We start from the raw sequence: 21952 nt of genomic DNA, 5'->3' as shown, positions 1-21952 counted from the left end.
TAGAACCTCACTCATGCTTCCCAGAGGACCTGTGAAGTTGTTACCATAGCCTATTAAATTTACAAGTGAATAGACTCAGACACATAAAAATGTCATCTCCTGCTCAAAGTCACATATTTAGCAAGTGGCAGGGCTGGGACTTGAACTCAGGTAGTATGGCCTAAAGCACACCTGTAATTACTGTGTTTCTCAGTGGTAGTGTCTGCCACTATGCTTGTAAAATACCCATGAGATATTGTAAGTAAAGTATGCAGTGCTGTGTGTGGTACAAAAATTACAGTGGTAGTATGTATTTACAGCATTATCACCCTGAGAGGACCAGCTCACCCAAATTCCTGCCATTCTTTAGCAGTCTTGAGGACAGGAAGTTTGTTTCCATTTTTCTTTATGTGGTTCAACGCTATTTCTACTTCAGAAACAACTGGACCTCTGTCATTTGTCATGTGCTGCCTGGGTTTTGTTGCTCGTCCACAGCGTGAGAGATGTTATCTTTCCCCCCATGGGTCAGTTCTAGGTTCATAGTCTGTCTCTGGCACATCATGGTTGCTTTTTGGTATTAACTCCAGTGTCTGGAGCCGCAGTGTTCAGGCTCATGTCCGCTGAGACAGTCAGCGAGGAACCGTACTCTGTTTAAGCCAAGGTTGCTTGGTCTGTTTTTTCCTTCCCCCATGTCTGAGCGCTCAGATTTGGGCTATTTCCTGACATTAGCCATTTGTTTGTGTGTCTGTTTCCCCCTCCCCTTCCAAATCCCTCATTGGGATTGCTGACTTTATATTGGGGGCATTTTAAAGTAGAATTAATTTCTACTTTAGAATAATTTCACTATTTGGTTCTTGCTGAGTATAATTGCACCTGAAGTCAGGATGAAGAAATATTGGGAGGTGTTTTTGATTATTTTCCTGTGCGCTCTCTCAATACCCAGTGCCTCAAAATACCAGTTTCTCTTCAAAATGTACCCCAAGGACCCCATTCACACCATCCCTGCACCCCTTCTGAACACATTTCCCTGCACTCGCACTGAACGTTTCTGGTGGTGCAGTTCACATTTCTCCTCACCCTTTGAACATTTTCTGTTAAGCATCCAGAATAGTCTTGGGGGCAGGGGACACCATCATGTTGAAAACCTTCCAGTGGTTTCCCTTTAGATTTACATAAAGTATAATACCAGAATGTGGCCTACACTGTTCTACTCAAAGCTTTCAACCTCACCCCAGCCCTTCCCCTCCTTTATTGCAGCATCTGTAATTATGTGAGATTATTATTATTTTTTGTTTATTGTCTAATCCATCCCATTACCCACTCTCTTATCTAAATCTGGTCTAGAGAGTTGGTGTGATAGAGCAGTGACGTTTTCATGTTGATCACCAGAAACCCCACCCTGGCATATAGAGGCTGCAGTCAATGTACTTGGTTGGATAAAGGCAACATATTGGCCAGATAGTTTTGCTATGTCAAGTCTTTGGGTTTTAATTTACATATATAGAAATACTGGCTTAGTTATAGAAACAAAATCCTTAATATTACAAATATCAGCCACAGTATTCTATATATTTGTAGGACTTTATGCTGTTTTCTCTTGAATGTTTTTATGGGCTCTTACTTTAGTGAGAGAGACTCATGCTTTTTATTTATATTTTCTTTATATTTTTTTTCTTGCAACCTCTTCACACTGGCATTCATGAAAAAGATTAGTTTATTTCCTGACATAGTAACACACACCTGTAATTGCAGCGTTTGGGAGGCAGAGGCAGGAGGATCACTGAAAGTGTGATGCTGGCTTAGTCTACCCAGCAGATTCTAGGCCAGCTAAGACTGTGTAGCAAGGTGCTGTCTCAAACAGAAGCAAACCCTCCTTTTGCTCTTTGCTGTCTAAGTTCCGTGAGCTGGAAATGAAGGTCAGCACTGCCTTTCCCTACAAGCCACCTTCTAATCTCCACCCAGTTGTTACTCTAGTGCATTCCCATCCCTGCGGTAGACTTTTCTCTCTCAGTACTTTCTCTCTTTCCTCCTCTTCCCCCATCTTTCACATTAGTTCATTGAGTGTGTGCATGTGAGTTGGTCCCCTCTTCCACCACCTGGGTTATTCGCAGACTCAGGTTGTCAGCCTTGGTGACCAGCACCCATAACCCCCGAGCCTCAGTTCAACCCTCCGATAAACCTTCTGCAACCTCAATGCCACAGGTCACTCTGTGGCCTGGCAGTTCTTCCTTTCTTACCTTCCTTATTTCTCATCCAGACCGTGTTCGGGAAGGTGTTGCATTATCTTCATGAACTTCCATGTTGTATGACTTGATGTGGATTCAGATCAAATAGATCCAAATTGCTTTTAAAATGGTTTAGTTTTCAAGCAATTTAAATAAAATGCACAAATAAAGTGTACTGAATAAAAAAAGGAGAGATGAAAAGCATAAGACTTAAACAAAACAAAACAAAACAAAGTAAAACAAAACAACAACAACAACAAAAAATCAAGGCATTGGAAATGCAGAAAAGCTGGCTGTTTCTGGAACTAAATGAGACAAAAAACTAACAGATATTCAGTTAAAGTAAGTCAGCCCGTTGGAAAGGACTAGGAACAGAGGTGCTCTCTTCTCAAGTATTGCTTCAGATGATTGCAGTGTTGACAGAGGAGGGAGAGGGGCGGAGAAGCACAAGAACATCAAGGTGGGTCTAAAGAGACTTTTTGGAAAGACCTTTATACATGTGTTGAAACTTAGAACTTAGAGAAAATGAGCAGAACAAAATTTACTAACGTTTTAAGAGAAGTAAATTGCTCAGGAAGCATAAACCTGGCTTCAAAGATATTTGAACTATGGAGGCTCAAACTGACTCTCTGGCTGGGATGCATTCACCAGCAGGAGGCTGACTTGGATGGATAAAGGCAACATATTGGCCAGACAGTTTTGCTATGTCAAGTCTTAGGGGTTACACTGGATTAGGTACACTGGCTGACCTCAGGCCTTTAAGCTGCTTTCCCAGTAGAATCCTATAATTGCAACAGACCTAAAGATTCTGTGTGGCTCCCCTGCCCAACTATGGTGTTAACTTGTTGTTCTTCTGTTCCCACACTGCCAGTATGTGTGAGAGAGCTTGGGCAGGGCAAACAATGTGCCTTTGGTGGTCACAGGTCAGTGGATCACCAGAAAGCTTGATGCAGAGAACGGGATCATTGTTCATCTGCTGTAAGCTGGGTGTATTGTGAGGTATTTGGTGCCTGAAGACCACGTTAGGAACTGGCAAGGCTGACCAAAGAATTTTCTTTGTCTTTTAGATGCACAGGAAGTTCATGTCCTTGAAGTAAACAGTGTAGAGAGCAGGGCACAGAGGCCTGAAGTCCCAGCACTCAGGGAGGCAGAGGCCGGCAGGTCTCTGTGAGTTCTAGACTAGTCTTGTCTACAAAGTGAGTCTAGAACAAGCTACACATAGAGACTCTCTCTTGAAAAAACAAAACAGAACAAAAGAAACCCCAAGCCCCCCCCCAAAAAAAAACAAACCCACAAAAAAAACCCTAACCAATAAAGTAGTCAGTGGACTGAGTTTGAATGACTAACTATGGCTGGAATTGTTGTTCAATATGTGCAGCTCTGACTTTCCACATCTTTCTGGAGATCTGGTAGAAGCATGAAGAGTGAGAGATCCACGGGGGTGGGGGGGGAGGATTTTCTGAATGACTACATGGAACAGAGCCTTTGACATGTATTGGAATGTCAAGAGTAAGAAATGTGTCTACTGTGTTAAATGCTCTAGTAAACAAGTGTTTATTGTATTGAGATTTTGGGATCACCTGTATATACCTTATATATACTTTAGCCTGCCTGAAGGAATGCGGTTATTAAGGCACAGGACGTTAGTTGTTTTACTCATCACATTTCATATTAAATTTATCTATCTATCTATCTATCTATCTATCTATCTATCTATCTATCTATCTATCTATCTATCTGTGTGCGTGCACCACAAATGCATGCGACCATCAAAGGACAATTTGTAGAAGTCAATTCTTTCTTTCCACCATCTCATGGGGCTCAAGCTCAGGTCCTCAGGCTTGGTAGCAAGCACTTTTACCTGCTAACCCAGTCCATGCTCTTCAATTTTCTTTCTCCTCGTAGAGTTGATGCTCTCCAACTGCTTGTTCCTCAACTATACACTCAATCAACTAGGGACCAAAAATATTAAAATGCCAATTGCTTCTGTACTGGGTACTGCATGGGTTTTTCTATCATTCAACAAACAGTGCAGCATTTACACTGGATTAGGGGTTATAGAGAATATTGAGAAGACTTACGGTATAAAGGAAAGATGTAAGTAAGGGATTCAGCAACCATGGGATGTGTTATGCAAGAGGCAGCATCTTGGAATTAATGCTCCATGCACACTGAGGGGACAGCCACAGTAGAGGACTGACAGCTTACTTCTGATTGCAACTCTTTAAAATTTTTGTTTTTCTTATCCTAGGAAGTCAGTAGTCATATGCAATATGTCCCTGTATAAACGAGATTTACTCATGCTGGTTACATATGGTATGTAAATATTAATATTCTACACCTCGGTGTCTCTATATCTAACGTGGTTATGGTAATAGGGCTTAGCTTTTTTTCTTTATTTTGTTTTGAGATAGGATCTTGTTATGTCTTAGGCTGTCCTTGAACTCATAACCCTGAGATCATAGGTGCTGAGATTATAGGTGTATACCACTGCGCACAGCTTTTATTTTGAGGTTTTGGGAATTTAGCACAGCAGCTGTCACATAGTAGATTTACCTGTATATCCACATTATTATCTTTCTATCCATGTTGTTGGCATGGGCCGTCTTCCTTGCACATGCTCCTCAGTGATGCTAATTAGGCAAGCACTCCCACTTGCCTTGGCATGTTTTATGGATGACCCAAACTGCAAACACCAACATGTCTAAAACATATGCTCTCTGCTTTGTTTAATCTCAGATACCAAAATATGCCTCCACACAGGAGTATGGGCATAAAGGAGCACACGTCCTTTTCTTTTTTTTTTTTTCCGGCCTGGTAGAAATAGGCTTCGGTGATGTGTCTTTCCTCCCACACATGCCCCTCCATGGCTGGCACATCTCCTAATTATTCCCAACTTCTCCCTCCCCACAGACCATTAGCGTGTACATTTTGGCACACATTCTTTTGGTTCTGCATAGCTCCCTTCTATCTTCCCTTTTCTGCCTCCCTCCCTCTCCTTCCTCTTCACAACTCTTTAGAAAAATTCTTTAAACTATACACTTTTTATTATTAATGTGCATTTATGAAAAATTCTTCACAGTTACAAAAGTGCATGGTTATAAAATAATTTCCATATAAAGGTTGGTATCTTCCCTATTCCCTAACCCTCCCACCACCAGACATCAGGGCTTAGGAAAACTGAGAGTCGTGTACCCAGCTCCCGAGCAGTGCTGTGATTTACAAATGGCCCTTGGGTCTTGCCTTCCTTACTTCCTGCCTCCTTTTGGGGTACACAAAGGCTCCTTAGCTTTGGGGAATGGACAAAGGTATCTCCTTGTGCTCTTCTACAACTGGAAAGAATATTTCTGTGGAGAAAAGGGAGCTGTTGGTCTTTTCCAAAGTTTGGGATAAAATACACATTCTGATATCTTCAAATCCATTACTTCAAGCCCTTAACTGAAACCATGAAACTTTACAGCATCTCCGGGCAACCTCTTTCTTCAAGTTTCCATGGAAATCCTGGTGAAAATGGAAAAGGAGGTGGTGTCTTGAGGATAACCAGAGGTGCATGGTCCAGAATGGCGTGATGCAGACATGGAATCTTTTCTAAAGCATATGGTTAGTTATGACCTGATATCTTCAGAGCCAGCATAAAGGACAGTTCTGTGATGGGGACAAGTCTCTAGGGGGTACAGGAAGACAGAGGGAGGAGCCAGGTTTTCATTAGATTGTTTCAACTATAGTACTGGTTCTTTTCATATTTCCTGAGCAGCTAGACAATCAATAGGGTCCATATTTGTATATCAGCCTGATAGCTGAGTGGCCTGTGCCAGAGAACTGACCCCAACTTCTAAAGGAATATTCTCAAGTCAGCAGATAACCAATATAAGTGATACACATATGGGACAAACAATTGCTCCCTCATAAACACATTAGCCAGTGTGAAAGAAATGGAACAAAACCTCATGAGAACACTATAATGGGTTTGTGGTCACCAGGATATGCAGAGACATTTGCAACAAGGATTATTAGATCATTTCTGACAGCCTGAACAGGATGGTGGTGGTCATAGAATTCCATGTCAGTATGGAGGCTGAATGTCTCTCTTCTTGTGCCTTAGTTAATTGGGGACCTTCTAGAAGCTAGAGAAACATTTTCTTAATATATCTTGCTTAGAAGTCTTTGCCATTAATGGAGATCAAATTTTGCCACTCAAAAGGATGCTTGATCACAAGGGGCATTTAGTGTCTTATCTGGTTCTACTTCTATGCAAAACAGAGAAGGATATCATAAAATGTTAACTGTAATTCAGCAAACAGCAGCGTCCAGAGAGTACTATACGTGAACATGGTGTCACTCTATGGAAAGTTAAATGGTGGTTATCAGGAATGCTATTTCTAAAAGCTCTTTTCCAAAACACTTTAGGCAATAAGCTCAGATGGTGGAAAAGTTGGAGTCCACCATTGCTGGCCACAGTTGAGTGGCCAGGGCAAGCAGGGCATGGTTTTATGTCACAGGAGCAGAGCTCTGGCTTAGGCAGTATAAGCAAGAGTAAGGGAGAACGCTTCTGGGGCCTCTTTTGGTTGACTAGATGAATGCAGACATGTTGGATGATGACATATTCTCCTCCTCCTTCATGCATCTTAGCGCTGCCTGGGGGAATGGATGATGGATGCTTACTAGGGTTAGAGCCAAGATAGAAAGCTCTTGTTATTATTTTAGTTCAGGCCAGCCTTGCCAACAAGACTGGGCATGCCTGCATGGGTCTCCCCAGCCCCTACAGAGGTTCTCTCCCATCATTTTCTCAGATCCATTCATTTCTCTTGCGACACCACACAGTAGGACTACATCTCAGGTTTTCTAAAGACCTGATTAGAAATGTCAGCCATTAGAGCCACCAGTTCTAAAGATGAGCTCATATACTGTTCGGATGGTGACTTCTGTTTAGATGTCCCTTGGGGTACTTCAATGTTTTAGAGGCTGGCGTTGCCCCACTGTGAGCAGTCTGGGCACAGCTGGGCCTTACTAACTTTTATTGATTTTTGTGATTGTTATTGTTATAATGAGTGCTGAATTCTAGAGTCCTGCCTCGCAGGCTTCCAGAACATTATCTTTTGCCAAGTGCCCGAGGAAACACTGGATAGTGAATCATGGCAGAACTGAGTCCAGCCTTAGTCTGAAGTCATACCCAATTTTGACCCTCTACTCTCCCACCTGTAAAACAGCGTTTTGACTTGTTTCCCACACAGAGTTGTGAGAAGCCAAGGGGAGGAATAGGTAAGAAGCTTCCTGGGCTTTCTAGTGCCCACGGAGACAGGGAAGATTGTGATGAAGCAGATGACATGGATGAGGAAGATGATGATAGCAAACAGGCTGATCATCCTGTTTCCAAGAGAGTCCTTAATTTCTGACTGATTAGATACAGACCTCCTCAGTGGGGTCACCTGTCACATTCTTTGCTTATATAGATAACTTGGATAAGCAGCCCAGCTCTCAACAAATGAATTCAACTGAAAAGTGGGGACAATAAAAACTACCTGGCAGTGAGAATGGGAAGAGATGAATCAGAATATAACCAGGCCCAGAGGAGTGCCTGGTCCTGCTCAGCAATGCCATTAGCATGGCTTGAATTTTAATTTATATAGCTTTAGAAAGAATTGTGATGAAGAATACTGATTTTATTTTCAGTGTGACATAGCGTGCTACCTTATCTTCTCTGAGCCTGATGACCTCATCTGCAAAATGGGAACAATAAAGCCTCCTGAGAGGGCTGTTGTATGAGTGAAAGGAAATTGTTGAGGAGGAAGCTTATCACTCTGCCTGATGCTAGCGAGAATCAGGGGTTAATGGTTCTTTATGCTCAGATGTCTTGCTTAGAAGAAAAGACACACCATCCTGTGATTGCGAATGTGGTGGCTTTGTCCTCTTGCCCTGGGTACTGTCATGCTAGGATCTGTGTCCTATAGTGTGCTTTCCTGGTGAATTCCTTTGGTGTAAGCACCATGGAAAGAACAGTCACATAAATTGGGGTCCCACGGTGCCAAGACTTTTGCTGCCTCACTGTGGGGCTGAGCCTTCCCTTCAAAGACAAGGCTTGAGTTGGAGGCAGAGATGGGGACAAAAGGAAGGGTGCTGAGGGTGATTACTTTCAGCCTGTTGTCTGGGACCCCACAATCAGGCTGCAGTTGGTGGCAGTATAGGGAAGTCACTGGGAGGTTGTTTCACCCCAAAGCTGCTGGTGGGGAGGAGGTCAGGGAGCCAGCATGGAGGCCATCTCACTCCTGGAGGGCAGTGGCAAGCAGCAGTGGGGACTGAAAAGTTGGGTGTCAGAGGGACAGCTTTGCCTCTGCATACACCTCCTCTCTGCACTTAGACCACAGGCCTGCCACCCTCGGCAGACCCTGAACACTGATGTCCTGTCATTTGCTGGGCCCACCCTGCCCTCTCTATTTAGCAGATCACTCCTGAAATTCTTCCTGTGAGGCACAGGTGATGGAGCCTCTGCTTGGCTTCCTTAGCTCTGTGCTCAGAGCACTGGCATTTTTTCATAAAAGGATGGTTTGGAATTGCTTTCCTTTACTAGAAGGAAGTACCTTAAGGGCAGGGTTGGATCTGTCTTTCCTTCCCAGTTGCTAGCACAGTGCCTGGCCCAGTGTGGATAGCTGCTCATACAAAGCTGGCTTTCCAACTTTGTTTGAGCCATTCTGGAGGTGGCCAGGGCACTGTGAGCCAAGGTGTCCAGTGGTCAGCAGCAGCAGTAGCAGCACGGAGGGACAAGAGGCACCTGTGTCAAATCTCTTCTTCTTCACTGGCCTTGCTCCAGCGGTGACAGCAGTTGGCTGTGATGCCCAGGAGGAAGTTGGTGGCCACAGAGGCGATGGAGACCACAAAGCCCACAAACGCGATGAACAGGTAATCATCCAGGGTCAGAGTCAGGTGGCAGGCCTTGAAGCTCTCTTCAGTGAGTGAAAAGAGGGGGGCACCCTCAACTTCAGGGGGGCCCCGACACTCCGCCAGCTGAGAATCTGCAACACAGAACCCAGGCAGAATGAAGCTCCCGTGGGAGAGGGATGAGACCGTCTCCCATCCTTTCCAGAGAGCCACTGAGTTCCTTCTATCTGCCTCAAATGTGCTCGTTTTCTCAGTGACCCTCAAGACTTTTTTTTTTTTTTTTTTTTTTTTGCTTGGTTTTATAGATGTAAGATGTAAGAAATGTGTCTGTGAAAAGTCTTATGGTTCCTTCTGATGGTGGATCTGGGACCTTTGTGAGACACGAAGCCTGAAGTCTGGGCATGTCACTCTCTGCTTGTTTTTGAAGAGGGGAAGCTAACAGCCCTTTTAGGGCAACAAGGGCACCTTCCCAGCCTTCATTGGGCTTATTTATTCTGCTCCAGAGACACAGGTCTCTATCCATGGCCTCACATGAGTCTTCCCTTATGTAGGAAGGGATACTTCTGTATTTGCCTCTTGTGAAGGCGAGTCTACCCTGTATCTCTGTGTAGCCCACACTCTCGCTTTCTTTGGGACCTGCTTAGTGACGCCTGCCCCCGGTGCACCCCATGCCTGCTTCTTCTGAAGTCCCTTTCATATATGCTCTGCTTTATCTTTCCCCGATGGCATCCTAGCCTGAGGGTTTTATTGCAGTCTTTCTTCCCTTGAAGATAAGCCTCTACTGTAGCATCTTTAGCACCAGAACCGCATCCCTCCACAGTACGCACTCAGTGGATCTTCTGTGAGTGAATGTGGGACTTTGCCTGACTCATGTTAGATATTCAGAATACGAGGTCAAGAGTGAGGCCTCTGGAGCTATCACCTGAGTGAGAGTCTCTTCCCTCTCCTCAGCTGTGTGATTAAGGGTATTTAGTCCCTCTGTATTTGGTTTCTCTGTCAAATGACAAGAATCACAGTATCTGCCCTCTGGAATTGTGATCAGAATTCAGCGAGTTAGAGTGCACAGTGGCTTCTGGTATATGATAAGCATTAGTGATGTGTGTGCCTTTTATAATGAGCATGGCTGGGTCTCTCGAGTGTCAGGTGCTGGGTTGTGTTCTATACTCAGACACGTGGGGGAGGAAGCTGCTCCTTTGCTGGCGTTGCTTTCCTTCCCAGCCTTGTGGCACTATCCTTTAGGGTTACTCAATAAATGCACAGTGCCTGGCAGTGGTCTAACCTTAGTCTGTCTTGGAAGCAAAAGTGGCATTTGGGGGCACTTCTGCCTACAGATCTGGGCAGTAGCTTCAGAGAAACACTTTATGCCTTTGATCAGCATGTAAATATTAATTGAACTCTAACCTTCAGCAAATTCTGTTTATTTTTTTCTATCTCTCCCATGTCACCTTTATAAGAAGGGAATAATCCAACCTAAATTTTCCAAGTGAGCCAATGTGAGGGTTTAAAAATTACAGTGCACAAAATACAGGCTGTGTCAGTGTTATCTGTTCATTATGCAATTTTTGAGGGCAAAGAACAAAATGATGGGCTTAGATTGATCCTTTTGACAGATGTGCATACATATTATTATCCTTAGAAGTGTGTGTATATTTGTGTGTGATCATTCATGTTTGGGATAAGGATGCAATCATCCCCAAGTTATAGATTGAGCCAATCCCAGTAGGCTGTTCGTATGGGACCCTAGACTCTGCTAGACACGAGAAGATAACAGTTTACGGAGTTGGTTGCTGCAGTGAGACAATGCAGAGCAGCTAGAGAAGGCTGGGGTACACAGCAGGCTCACAGGATAGGGGCTGCGGGCTCACAAAGTTCTCTGCTGAGTCAAGAGACCAATATTGAAATCAGATTTTTATCCCGGTAGCTCTCACAAGTGGGTGTTTGAATCTTGCCTGCCAGCACAGATAACAGGGGACTCTCACAAGGAGGAAAGAAAGGAAGTGATACAAAAATGTCTGGAGGGATGACATCACCCAGTTCTACCTACTGTGACGAGATTTGGCCTCCACAGAGAAACATAATCAGTCGTTTGGAGAAGGATGGAGGCCTGGGGACCACCACTGTTCTCTGCAGTGATGTGTAAGGCCGCAATGCCAGGACCTTGGGTTCTTCTCCTGCCTGCATTGATGTGGAAGCTTCATGTATGGGGACTGGGCCTCCCTCACTCCTGCCGAGAGCACAGGTCCCTTAGCTGAGTAGACAATAAGTCTACAGTGATGGCAGCTGGCCCCGTGTCCTCCCTACGGCAGCTAGGCCTTCTGTGGGGCAGCATCTTGGCAGAGGGGACACCTACTGTGTGGAGATTTGGCTCTTCCTGTCAATAGTGACAGAGAGGGGGAGGCACACCGACAGAGCTTTTGGGTTGGTAGGGAGATGGCTCTAGGCAGCCTCCCCATCCTAGCCCCCCCCATCGCAGCCTCCAGCTATTTTGGTACTGGAGAACTCCTCCCACAGCTCCATGGAACACTGGAATCGTGACCCACAGCCCCAAGTTATTGTGGTCTTAGACTCCCCACTCAGTCCTCTCCGTCGCCCTCATTCAGCATCTTTTTTTTTTCCCTGAGTATGTCCTAGGGAATCCCTGGGATGGGGCTCCAGCAACTCCTACTGTCGGATCAAGGTTTGGTGTTGTACCATAAGTGAGTTGATGGCTGGGGCCACGGCTAAACTTACTGCCTTTTGGTCAGGCTTCAATACCACTAGGAGAGACCAGGACCCATGTCAGAATCCTCCATGACACTGGCTTTTTCAGGCCTCAGTATACTCTGTGGTTGAAAGACTCTCTAGTTAAAGTGCCTCATTTTAGCCCCTCTCCCAGACGCCCACCCCATGTATAAACCTTGAAGACTCTGGTAAGGCTGCTTGGTCAGCTCAGAGTTTGGTTATTTGGTTCAGGATCTGACTCTTGGCAGTATGGCTAGAGGACAGCCAGACTCAGACTGCCGGGATCTGAGTCCTCACTCCAACGCTTGGTGGTTGTATGATCTTGACGAGGCTACTCAATTTTCCTGTGCTTGTGTTTCCTCCTCATCAGGGTTCTCATGAGGATAAGAGGAGCTGACACATGAAATATGCCTAGAATAAGGACTGGCACATAGTAAGTACTAGAATAAACAGGATTAGTCATGTTGTTTCTTTGCGTTTTCTCAGCACTGGCAGGAGTTAGAGTAGAAGTCAAATGAACGTGTTTTTTATCTACAGCTCTGCCAGTTTCTAAGGGAGTGACTCTGGGCAAGCTGTCTTAGGGGTTCTGTACCTCAGCTTCTTCAGCTGTAAAACGGGGGTTCACTGAGATAAGATGTGCCAAGGTACTCGGCTCGTCGAAAAAGTTCAACAAATACCAATGACCCAGCTTCTACCATTCTGCTTGCTGTGTGTCTTCACGTCTATGATCCCAGGCACCATAGCAGCAAGAGATGTGTGAATCTATAGCAAATACATTTCTCTAGCACTCAGCATGCATCTCCTATACCCAACAAAGACTTGCTGTAGAAGGGTGAGGGCACACAGTCTTACCGCCATTTCTTTTTTGACACATTGCTTTTGGAGACCCTCTCCCTGGTGACCGGTCTAGTCACCTCCCTTACCCGCTGTGCAGCGCTGTATCCTGTTCCGCAGCCATTTCAGCAACGGCTCCATGGTGCAGCCGCACACCCACGGGTTACCCCCGATCTGCAGGGTCACCAGCCCTGGGAGGCCTTCGAGGGCTTCAAGGCTCAGGAAAGCCAGGCCGCCGTAGCTGAGGTCCAGGTCTCTGAGGTGCACGAGGCCCTGGAAGGCCTGGGGGTGCACCCTCCGCAGCCAGGGATTGTGGCTCAGGTCGATGTGTACCAGGCCGCGAGCCTCCCGGAACATGTCAGCTGGCACGTGGCTGAGGTTGTTGAAGCTCAGATCCAGGTGTACCAGGCGCTTGGCATGGAGGAACAGGCCAGGCGGCAGCTCCATCAAAGAGTTGTTCCGCAGATCCAGCACGCGGAGCTCCATGTAGCATGTGAGATAGCCCGGCGGCACCGCGGCGATGCGGTTGTGGGCCAGGCTGAGGTTGCGGGTGTCCATCGGCAGGTCTGGGGGTACGGAGAACAGCCGCTGGTTGCTGCAGTCCACTACTTGGTTACGGCATGTACAGAGGACTGGGCAGCTGGTACCTGCTTCAGAGTGCATCACACCAGCTGCCAAGAGGAAGAAGACCAGCAACAAGGCTGGGTAGGGAGGCCCGGGCCAGGGAAGCTGTACCCAGCTGTCACCCATCGTTGGCAGCTGGCAGCAGCAGCGCTGTAGGGAGTCCATGAGAGCTGTGTCCCTAGGTCCAGCAGTCAAGGTACAGGGAGGCTGCTACATTAGAGGCCTGAGTCTAGAAGGCGGGGCTACTGAGAGCTTGCTATCATGGCTCAACACTTGCTTGGGAGCCTCTAAGCCCCCAAGGACTTCCTAAGACCCACAGGATGTTCCTTTGTGGATCCTGGGGAGCAAGGACCCAGTTGAGATAGCCTAGGGTCTGAAAGGATGATCAAAGCTTAAGAAAGGAAGGGAGCAAGGATGGAGCTGGAGCAGCTGTCAGCAGGTCCTGGACCGGTCCCTGCAGGTCACCCATGCCTGCTGGGTGCTTCCTCTTGGTGCTGTGTCTGGGAGGAGGGAAGGATGTGAGGGAGATGAAAGGTGCCCTTTAAAGGTCCTGGCACTTCTTCTAAGAAAACCTAAGCCCTGTCCTAGGTCTGGGGTTGATTAGGAAGTCAGAACGGCACTTGAATCTCCAGAATTCAAGGTCTCAGAGGTCATTTCTCCTGGTGGCCCAGTGGGCATGAGTTCACAAAAGACCTAGGGCCAGAGACTTAGGAAGGAGCCTGGAAGAAGTGTGTTCCCATGGACCTCTTGAAAGCCTGACTGTGCAGCCTCAGTGGCCTCTGGAGTCCCAAGGAGTGCCCTTTGCTTCCCAAAGAGGGGTGAGTCCCAAGTGATGCCCACTGTCTGAGCCACTGAATCTGGAAAAAGCCATGAGTCTGGAGGCACAGGTAGGGAAAGTTAAAAAAGCATTCTCAGTGTCTTCAAGCTGTCACCATGCTCAGGATAGCTGGACACTCAGCAGGCAGAGGATGGAATTCACTCTGTCAACAAGAAAAGCGTTCAGGCATATGTCCCTTACATCCCTGCCCCCTTACCTAGTTCCTTTGTCTTAGCTCACTCCTCTCTTTTTTCTCACTTCTATCTTCTTTGAGCCCATCTGTCCCCTGCCACAAAGTTCTTTGCTTACTGTCTTCCGGATGAGGACCACAGTGAGCTCAGAGCTCAGCCTCCTGTCACCTACTAACCCTATCCACCTGACCTGAAATCCTTCTCCCAGGTTTCCGTCCGGAGTTGCATGGATTTTCTTGTACTGCTCATAGCTCCACCCTCACGAGCACCAAACACCCCACCCTGAACAACTCCCCAAGAAAAACATGCATTCAAGCGCTGGCAGTTTGTACACCCCTCTCACACACTTTCAGCCTCTCTCCCCCTCTCTTTCTTACACATGAACACACACATACTCATGCGTACACATGCGTACACATGCGTACACACACGTACACACTTACACACACACACTTTCATAGTCCCCTCTTCTTTCTACACACAGTCCTCCAGAACCCCCACCCCAGTGTGACCCCAGCATCTTTTACACCACAGCATGGCCCTAACCCCAGCAGCTCCTGATGCTCCACTATCCAGCTCCCAGCCTCCGGCTTAAGCCCACACACATACTTGGTCTGCCGAAGGGATGGAGAATCACATTCCACCCAGGGCCTCACCCGGCTGCAGCCCATTCCTTACTCTTGTGGCCCCAGCTTCTCTTTTATCTCCCTGCTGTCCTCACTTGCCCCCATAGCCCCCACCTATTCATCCTGTCGTTCCTTTTCCCACCCGGTTCCCCACTGCTTCAGAGCCTCAGTCTCTCTCACCCACTGGGAAATCACCCAGCACCCCCTTATACAGACTCATTTTTCTCAGCCTCAGGGTCTCCTGCTATACTCCCACAGTCCCTCGGAGACTACTCACTCTGTTCCAAGGACACAGACATCAATCTGCGGCAGACAACGGCTCTGCCTCCCTCATGCTGGAATCCCCCGCTTCTTTGCTTGCTAGCTTCCGAACAGATTGCCTAGCCGGCTCTTCCCCTCCCCCGACTCTCCTCTTCCATGTCTCCTGGATCCCAGGCCAGCATCTTCTGCATTTTCCTGTCCTGTGGTCCCTGTGCCCCTTCTTTTATGCTGAAGGGAAATCTGAGAGAGGATGCCTAGAAAGTTCACAGAATCTGAATGCCTTTTGGGAAACTCAGCTGGTGCCGAGGCTGCCTTGGTGTGCGGGCTTCCGCCAGAGCCAGGTTTTCCCCTCCCTCCTCCTCCTCTCCCTCTCCCCCCTCCATCCCTCTCCCCTCCTCTCTCTCTTTTTGCTCCCCTTTTTTTTTCCTCGAGGGCCAGGTAATGACGTTTCACTGTCTCTTAGCAACTGCCTCCACGTCTCTGAGCAACAGGAGAACTGGCTACAGACCCCACCAAGATGAGATGAGAGAATGAAGTACTCCTGGAGAATATACAGCCACCCTCGGGGTCCTAGTGGTCCGGCAGAGGGAAGAAAGGAGAGGAGGGTAGGCAGGCCTAGGACAGGGGTTAGGGGAGAGGAGCAGGCAGGGGAGACAAGGCAAAGGGGCTTATCAAGAAAGAATAGAGCGGGCAGAGCATTGCTCCAAAACCTTAGATGGAGCATGGAGAATTTAAGTGCATCAGAAACCCAAAGGGATAGAAGAGAGGGCATGGAATGGAGAAAGAAATTTAAAGGGGTGGGGAGAAGCAAAACGGACGAGAGAAATTAAGGCAAGAATAAAGATGGAAAGAAGAAAGGAATGTGGTTGACGCTCAGTGTTTGCTCACCCCATGGGCAAACACCTTGGTTTAGCTGCTGTCGTCTGTGTGCAGGTCTGAGCACCCGGTGATTGGATGAAGGCATATTAGGAACAATTATAGGCCATTTGCTTCCTCTGCTTTTTGTCTCTAAGTCCTTACCCTGTGAATTATCTGGGGACAGGAGGTGCAGCTGGAGTACCAAGTGATCTCAGAGCCCTTGGGATGCGCAGAAACAATGGCCTAGTTGAGGTGAGGGTACCTGGGCCTCTGCAGAGCCCTGGATATAGACTTAGGAGTGGAAGCGGCTAACAGAGTATCACCTTCCAGGGCTGGGGCGACAGCTCAGCCAGTAAAGGTTCTGTGGTACAAACACTGAGACCTGGGTCTCCGTCCTCAGCGCCATGTAGATGCCTGGCCTGGAGGGGCATCTGCTGCCTGTACTCCCTGTACTTCCTGTTCTCCCAGAGCATGGAACATAGAGATGGGATCCCCATGGCCAACTGGCTAGAAAGACTAGATAAATTGGGGAGCTCTGGGTTTAAACAAGAGATCTTGCCTCAGTGAGCAAAGTGGGGAATTACTGAGAAACCTCTGGCCTCCACACACATGCACACATATGTATTTAGCACATGCACATACACCACACAATGAAAGAAGATTATGCTTTTTTCTTCTTTCTAAGAGCCCCAGGAATCCCTTTTTGGTTCTGTTCCCCTTAAGAGTCTCACCCTGTTGCATTCCTGCGAAGGTGAAACTTCCCAACATCTCCTTCCTTGAGCCAGTCGCTCGCTACCAGGTCAGCATTTACAAATTGGCTTGGCTAGTTGATTAAATCACTGGTTTCTCTCATCCGCTCCTCTGCCGCCTTCTCTCTTTTCCTCTCCTCTTTCCCTTCATGGGGTGTCTTGCTATGCAGTCCAGGCTGACCTTGAATTCTCAATCTTCCTGCCTCTTTAGTTGGGTTACAACCACCATACTTGATTTCTTTTCCTTTAAATAATAACTCTTTTTACATTTACCGTGTGCTAAATGATGGACCAGGTGGTAGGTCTATACCTTAGGGCATTGACAGAGGACTGAGGAGATGGCTTAGTTGATAAGGCACTTGCTGTACAAGCATGGTGGCCTGAGTTCTAGCCTTAGCATCCAAGTAAAAAGCTCGGGAGAGTGGTGCAAGCTTGTGCAAGCAATCCCAGTGCCGAAGAATGAATGACCCCCAAGGCTGACCTCTTACCTCTACACAAAATGTACCTGCACCCTCCCACCCCCACGTACCTATACACACACACACACACACACACACACACACACACACACACACACACACACAGATGGGCATAAAAAACTCCTTATGGGGCTGGAATGGACTCTGTGCTCTCGGTCTGCTGACCTGGGGCTTCTTGTTCTAAATGATGTCTCGGGAGGAAACAGTGGTGCTATAGAGAAGGAATGTGGATCTACACAGGTTCTGGGCACTTACAAAGCTCTCCTGGTCACTGTCCTTCCAGTATTCCCCTTCAAATATGCTCATCGGAGATCAGCTTCCCAGATCTCTCTCCTACAATGCAGCTGTTCCCATCTTTAGCATCTAATGCAGAGCAACATGGCCACTGATTTTCAGACACTTATCCTCTGTGTTGAATGAGGTTAGCATTTTCTCCATGTTTAAAAGGGTGGTGGCAGTTGTTAAATCTCATTTATAGTTTTAATATAATAAAAACATTATTATTATTAATGTTTTTTAAAGACAGAGTTTCTCTGTGTAGCTCTGGATGTCCTAGAACTCCCTCTGTAAACCAGGCTGGCCTTGAATTCACAGAGCTTTGCCTGCCTATGCCTCTTGAGTACTGGGATTAAAAGCATGCACCACCATCACCTGGCTAAAATACTGATCTTAATCCAATAGTAATTGAGTATGGTTATCCTCTGGAAAGCAAAGCTGGCATCTCATTTCATTAACTGAAAGATGCTTGGAACCATAACCTCACTGGGGAGAATCATGAAAGGTAATTATGAAAGGTAGAAAAAGGTATTCACATTTAGTGCTGACTAAAATAAGACAAAAAATTAGAATTTTCTTTCTTTGCATGGTATAAACTTTACAGTTACAGCAGGAACTAAGGTGGCTAAGGGAAAATAGAGGCTGGGGAGATAGCTCAGTGGGTAAAGCGCTTGCTATGCACACGTGAGGGTCTGAGTGTAGATTCCCCGCACCGTGTAAGAAGTGTAAGAAATGAGCATGTTCGTAACCCCAGTGCTGAGGTGGTGATGGAGATCCGGACAAGTCCTGGGGATTCACTGACCAGCCAGTCTGTTCAAACTAGTAAGTTCCAGGTGCAGCAAGAGACCTTGTCTCAAAAAATAGAAAATGAAAGAGGAAGACACCTGATCTTGACCTCCGGCTTCCACGTAAACACACGGAGGGAACACACACACATGCACACACACACGGGCACACATTCCCTCCCGCCCCCCCTACACATACATCACATATATCACATACAGCCTTGGCAAGATGGCTTTGTAGTCTTTGGGAATTTCAGTTCTCCTACTTATGGAGCAGGATAATAAGACCCCTGAGCCAGGGCATGTCACAGGTATTTAAACAGCACCCAGCATTGCACATAGGCTTGTCAAGTGAACAAATTAAAAAGAGCACTGAAACACTGCTGAATAGTTATGCAGAAAGGAAAACATTAATTTGCATGAAAACAGGAGACAAAGGAAGGAAACCAATTATGCTTGCTGATGATTCAAATGTATCCTTATGTAAGGTAGGCCTCAAGATTTACAAGAAGCCTTGGTCAGTGAACGTGATGGCAGCATGCAAATCTTCTATAAATGTGAAGGTCAATGGAGTAGAAATATTTGAGGCCTCTTTTTTACTTTTAATCATTTTTGACTCATTAGGGGGTTCTGCGAATCCTAAATTGATGTTTTGTGGCACACCATGTGCCATGGATAAAATGATTGTTCTCAAGTTTAAGAAACAGTGTCTGCAACAAAATGAAACAAATTTAGCTATTGGACGGTGTACCCGAAGCTTTGCTTGCGAACAGTCTGTGAGCGCAGCAGAGAGAAAACTTCATGGAGACGTCATGCCCCGCACTCCCAAGTGTGTGTGAGAGCTCTGTGTGTCTTCTCCTCTCCCTCCCTCCTCCATCTCTTCTCTTTCTTCCCTTCTCTCTCATTCTGCGCTTTCCTTCCCTCCTTACCTTTCTTCTTTCTTTCTTCTTCCAGTACTGTCAATGATGGGAATAGTTTTAGGTGGGAAATAGCTTTAAGATACTAAACTGTAATTTACTAAACTCTATTTTTGCTTTCAATCTAGCCCCAGCAATGGTTTATATACAACTCATTATTTTATTTTAAGTTTAGTTATTCACTGACATTGTCCTATCTACCATGATTCTTTTTCCTGTATGGTTATAGAAGAAGTCAATTTCACTTGTATATAATATATAATTTAACATACATATATACATGTATATATATATTGGCTGGCTTTGTGTATCAACATGATACAAGCTAAAGTCATCAGAGAGGAAGAAGCCCCAGCTGAGAAAATGCTTCCATGAGATCCAGTTGTAAAGCATTTTCTCAATTATTGGTCAGTGTGGAAGGGTTTAGCCCATTATGGGTTGTGCCATCCCTGAGATGGTGGTCCTGGGTTCTAGAAGAAAGCAGGCTGAGCAAGCCAGTAAGTTGCATCCTTCCATGGCCTCTGCATCAGCTCCTGCCTCCAGGTTTTAGCCCTGCTTGGGTCCTGTCCTGAGTTCCCTCAATGATTCGGACTATGATCTGGAAATGCAAGTCAAATAAACCCTTTCCTCTCCAACTTGCTTTTGGTCTTGGCGTTTTCTTCGCAGTAATAGAAACCCTGACTAAGACTCAGCCCCTCCTCTCTAACCTCTCTCCCACCCCATCAATTCCTCTCTCTCTCTCCTTTTCTTTCCCTTTTTCACGTGCAAGTACTGTGTTGAGTGGAACTCACAGAGTTTAACCCAGGGCTGTGTTCATGGCCATGAGTGTGAATCAACTCAGTAGAATGGGCTGAGTTCACCAGTGGGTACACACTGACAATGACTCCCCCTCACCAAGTACTTATATCAGTGGCCAGAAAGCCTCAGGACCCCCCCCCCATGGTCTGAAAGGAGAGTCATCCACGCACAAGTAACAAGTCCACAGAGAGACACAGTGCTGTATGGTTACCCGCGTCCCCGGCAAGGCAAGGTAACAGCCTCTTACACAGCAAACAGTCCAACTAGCAAAACAATGATTGCTTCTTCTCAGGGTTTCTTAAGGTGTTGTAAAAATTCTGGACTGCAAAGAATTTACTCTATCAATGGGCTGTAGCCCAGCTGATAGAATGTTTGCTGAGCATGTATGAACCCCTGAATTTGGTCCCCAGAATTCCCTTAACTGGGCATGGAGGTACATCTTTGTAATCCCAATACTCAGGAGGTGCAGGCAAGAAGGCTAGAATTTCAAAGTCACCATCAGTTAAAGTCCATACTACATGAGATCTTTTCTGGAAAAGAAAAACAAACTTATCCTATTGTGAAAATATGTAGTAATCAGTTTGGGAGCTGTAGAAATTAAGATGAAATGAAAATCATTTTTATTATTATGATTTCTTGAATTCACAGCAAATTAGTTGTAACAATCACAGAAAACTTTTAAACAGATAAGAATTAATTTAATATACCATGTACAAGATTTGCTCAGTGAAAATTATGACACGTTAGGAGAATGATGATAGAAGAGAAAAATGGAAAGCTTATTTCTCACATTGCTCGGAAAAACATGGCTTTTGCTAGATTATCATAACTTAATGAAGCGTTTAGCAGAGACTGGGAAACTGGAAATGAGAGGCATCTGGGGAAAACCCGGTCAAGAACGCACAGATGATGTTATTAAGACAATGGTAACAATGACGATATTGGGACATGCTCAGAGCAGTGATGGGAGATTTGCTGAAAGGTTACAGTGCAGATGGCACGCCGAACACCACCCAGTGGCATTATTCGATGCGGATGCTTTGACGAAGTGACCACAGATGCACCACACTTTTAGCAAGGGGTTGTCACTACTGGCAGGCAGAGTAAGAAACATGGAAAACCAGCCAACAGCACAGAATATAGTCTCAGAGTAAGAAATGCTATTGAGACACCAGCTCCATGTTTCATTCTTTTCCCTTCTACAGGGAAGACAACAAAAACACAAGCCAGGAGGAGACAGAGCAGCACATTAATCCCAGCGAGAGGAGACATCTTCTGTGCACTGAGGAAATAGATGGTGCCGTTAGGAACAAGATTGCATTTGTCAAACAAATAGCAATGAAAGACAAGACTTTACAGAAGAAAATGTGATAAACAAGAGAAAATGGAGAGAAACTTGGTGGAAAATAAATTTTAGGCACAAGTATTTGAAACGACACATGCAAAATATATCGAGAAATGGCACACATGCATTTTTGAACAAATGGCTGGAATATGCACATTGCTCTAATGGAGAAAATAATGTGCATGGTACTATTTCTTATTGTTATTGTAGATAGACCAGTATCTGTGCATATGCAACCTTTTAGGGCAGAGGAGACTTTGTAATCGCGCTTTAAGTGAAGGTGGGAGGGCTGTTCTGTAGTCTCCACTCTGATGTAAGCATGAGAAGCCTTACAAAGGAAAGAAAGAAGTAGAGGATAATAAGAGAAAAGGGAAAGAGAAGTGGAGGTTGGAAATATCACACACCTTGATTTGAAGATGGAGAAAGGGACTGTGAATCAAGAGATACAAGTTATCACTACAGGCTGAAGAGAACCATGGGATAGATTCTCTTCAGATAATGCCAGAAGAAATATAGCGCTGGTGACCCACAAGAGGCTTTCATTTCCAGAACTGTGAGAAATTTACCTTTTAAAAAGAGTTTATTTGTTCACTT

The 21952-nt window shown here is 45.9% G+C and overlaps 1 protein-coding gene across 2 annotated transcripts; it reads right to left on the bottom strand.

Moving 5' to 3' along the window:
• Positions 1-4777: 4777 nt before the first annotated feature.
• On the bottom strand, positions 4778-15568 carry Lrrc55 (leucine rich repeat containing 55). Of its 2 annotated transcripts, none has more exons than XM_021642856.2 (3): positions 15168-15568; positions 12722-14236; positions 4778-9211 (listed from the first exon to the last, which is right to left on the bottom strand). In XM_021642856.2, exons 2-3 carry the CDS (start codon positions 13419-13421, stop codon positions 8976-8978), a joined length of 936 nt encoding a protein of 311 aa, XP_021498531.1. In that variant the 5' UTR covers positions 13422-14236; positions 15168-15568; the 3' UTR covers positions 4778-8975. The 2 variants fall into 2 exon arrangements, with proteins under 2 accessions (XP_021498531.1, XP_060246317.1); XM_060390334.1 differs by lacking the exon at positions 15168-15568 and adding an exon at positions 14874-14983.
• Between the last annotated feature and the right edge of the window lie 6384 nt (positions 15569-21952).

This window comes from Meriones unguiculatus, chromosome 8 (genome assembly GCF_030254825.1).
Source record: "Meriones unguiculatus strain TT.TT164.6M chromosome 8, Bangor_MerUng_6.1, whole genome shotgun sequence".
In the NCBI taxonomy this organism is placed as follows: domain Eukaryota; kingdom Metazoa; phylum Chordata; class Mammalia; order Rodentia; family Muridae; genus Meriones; species Meriones unguiculatus.
The sequence above is the reverse complement of the archived record's forward strand: the minus strand, read 5'-3'. Positions and strand labels throughout refer to the sequence as shown.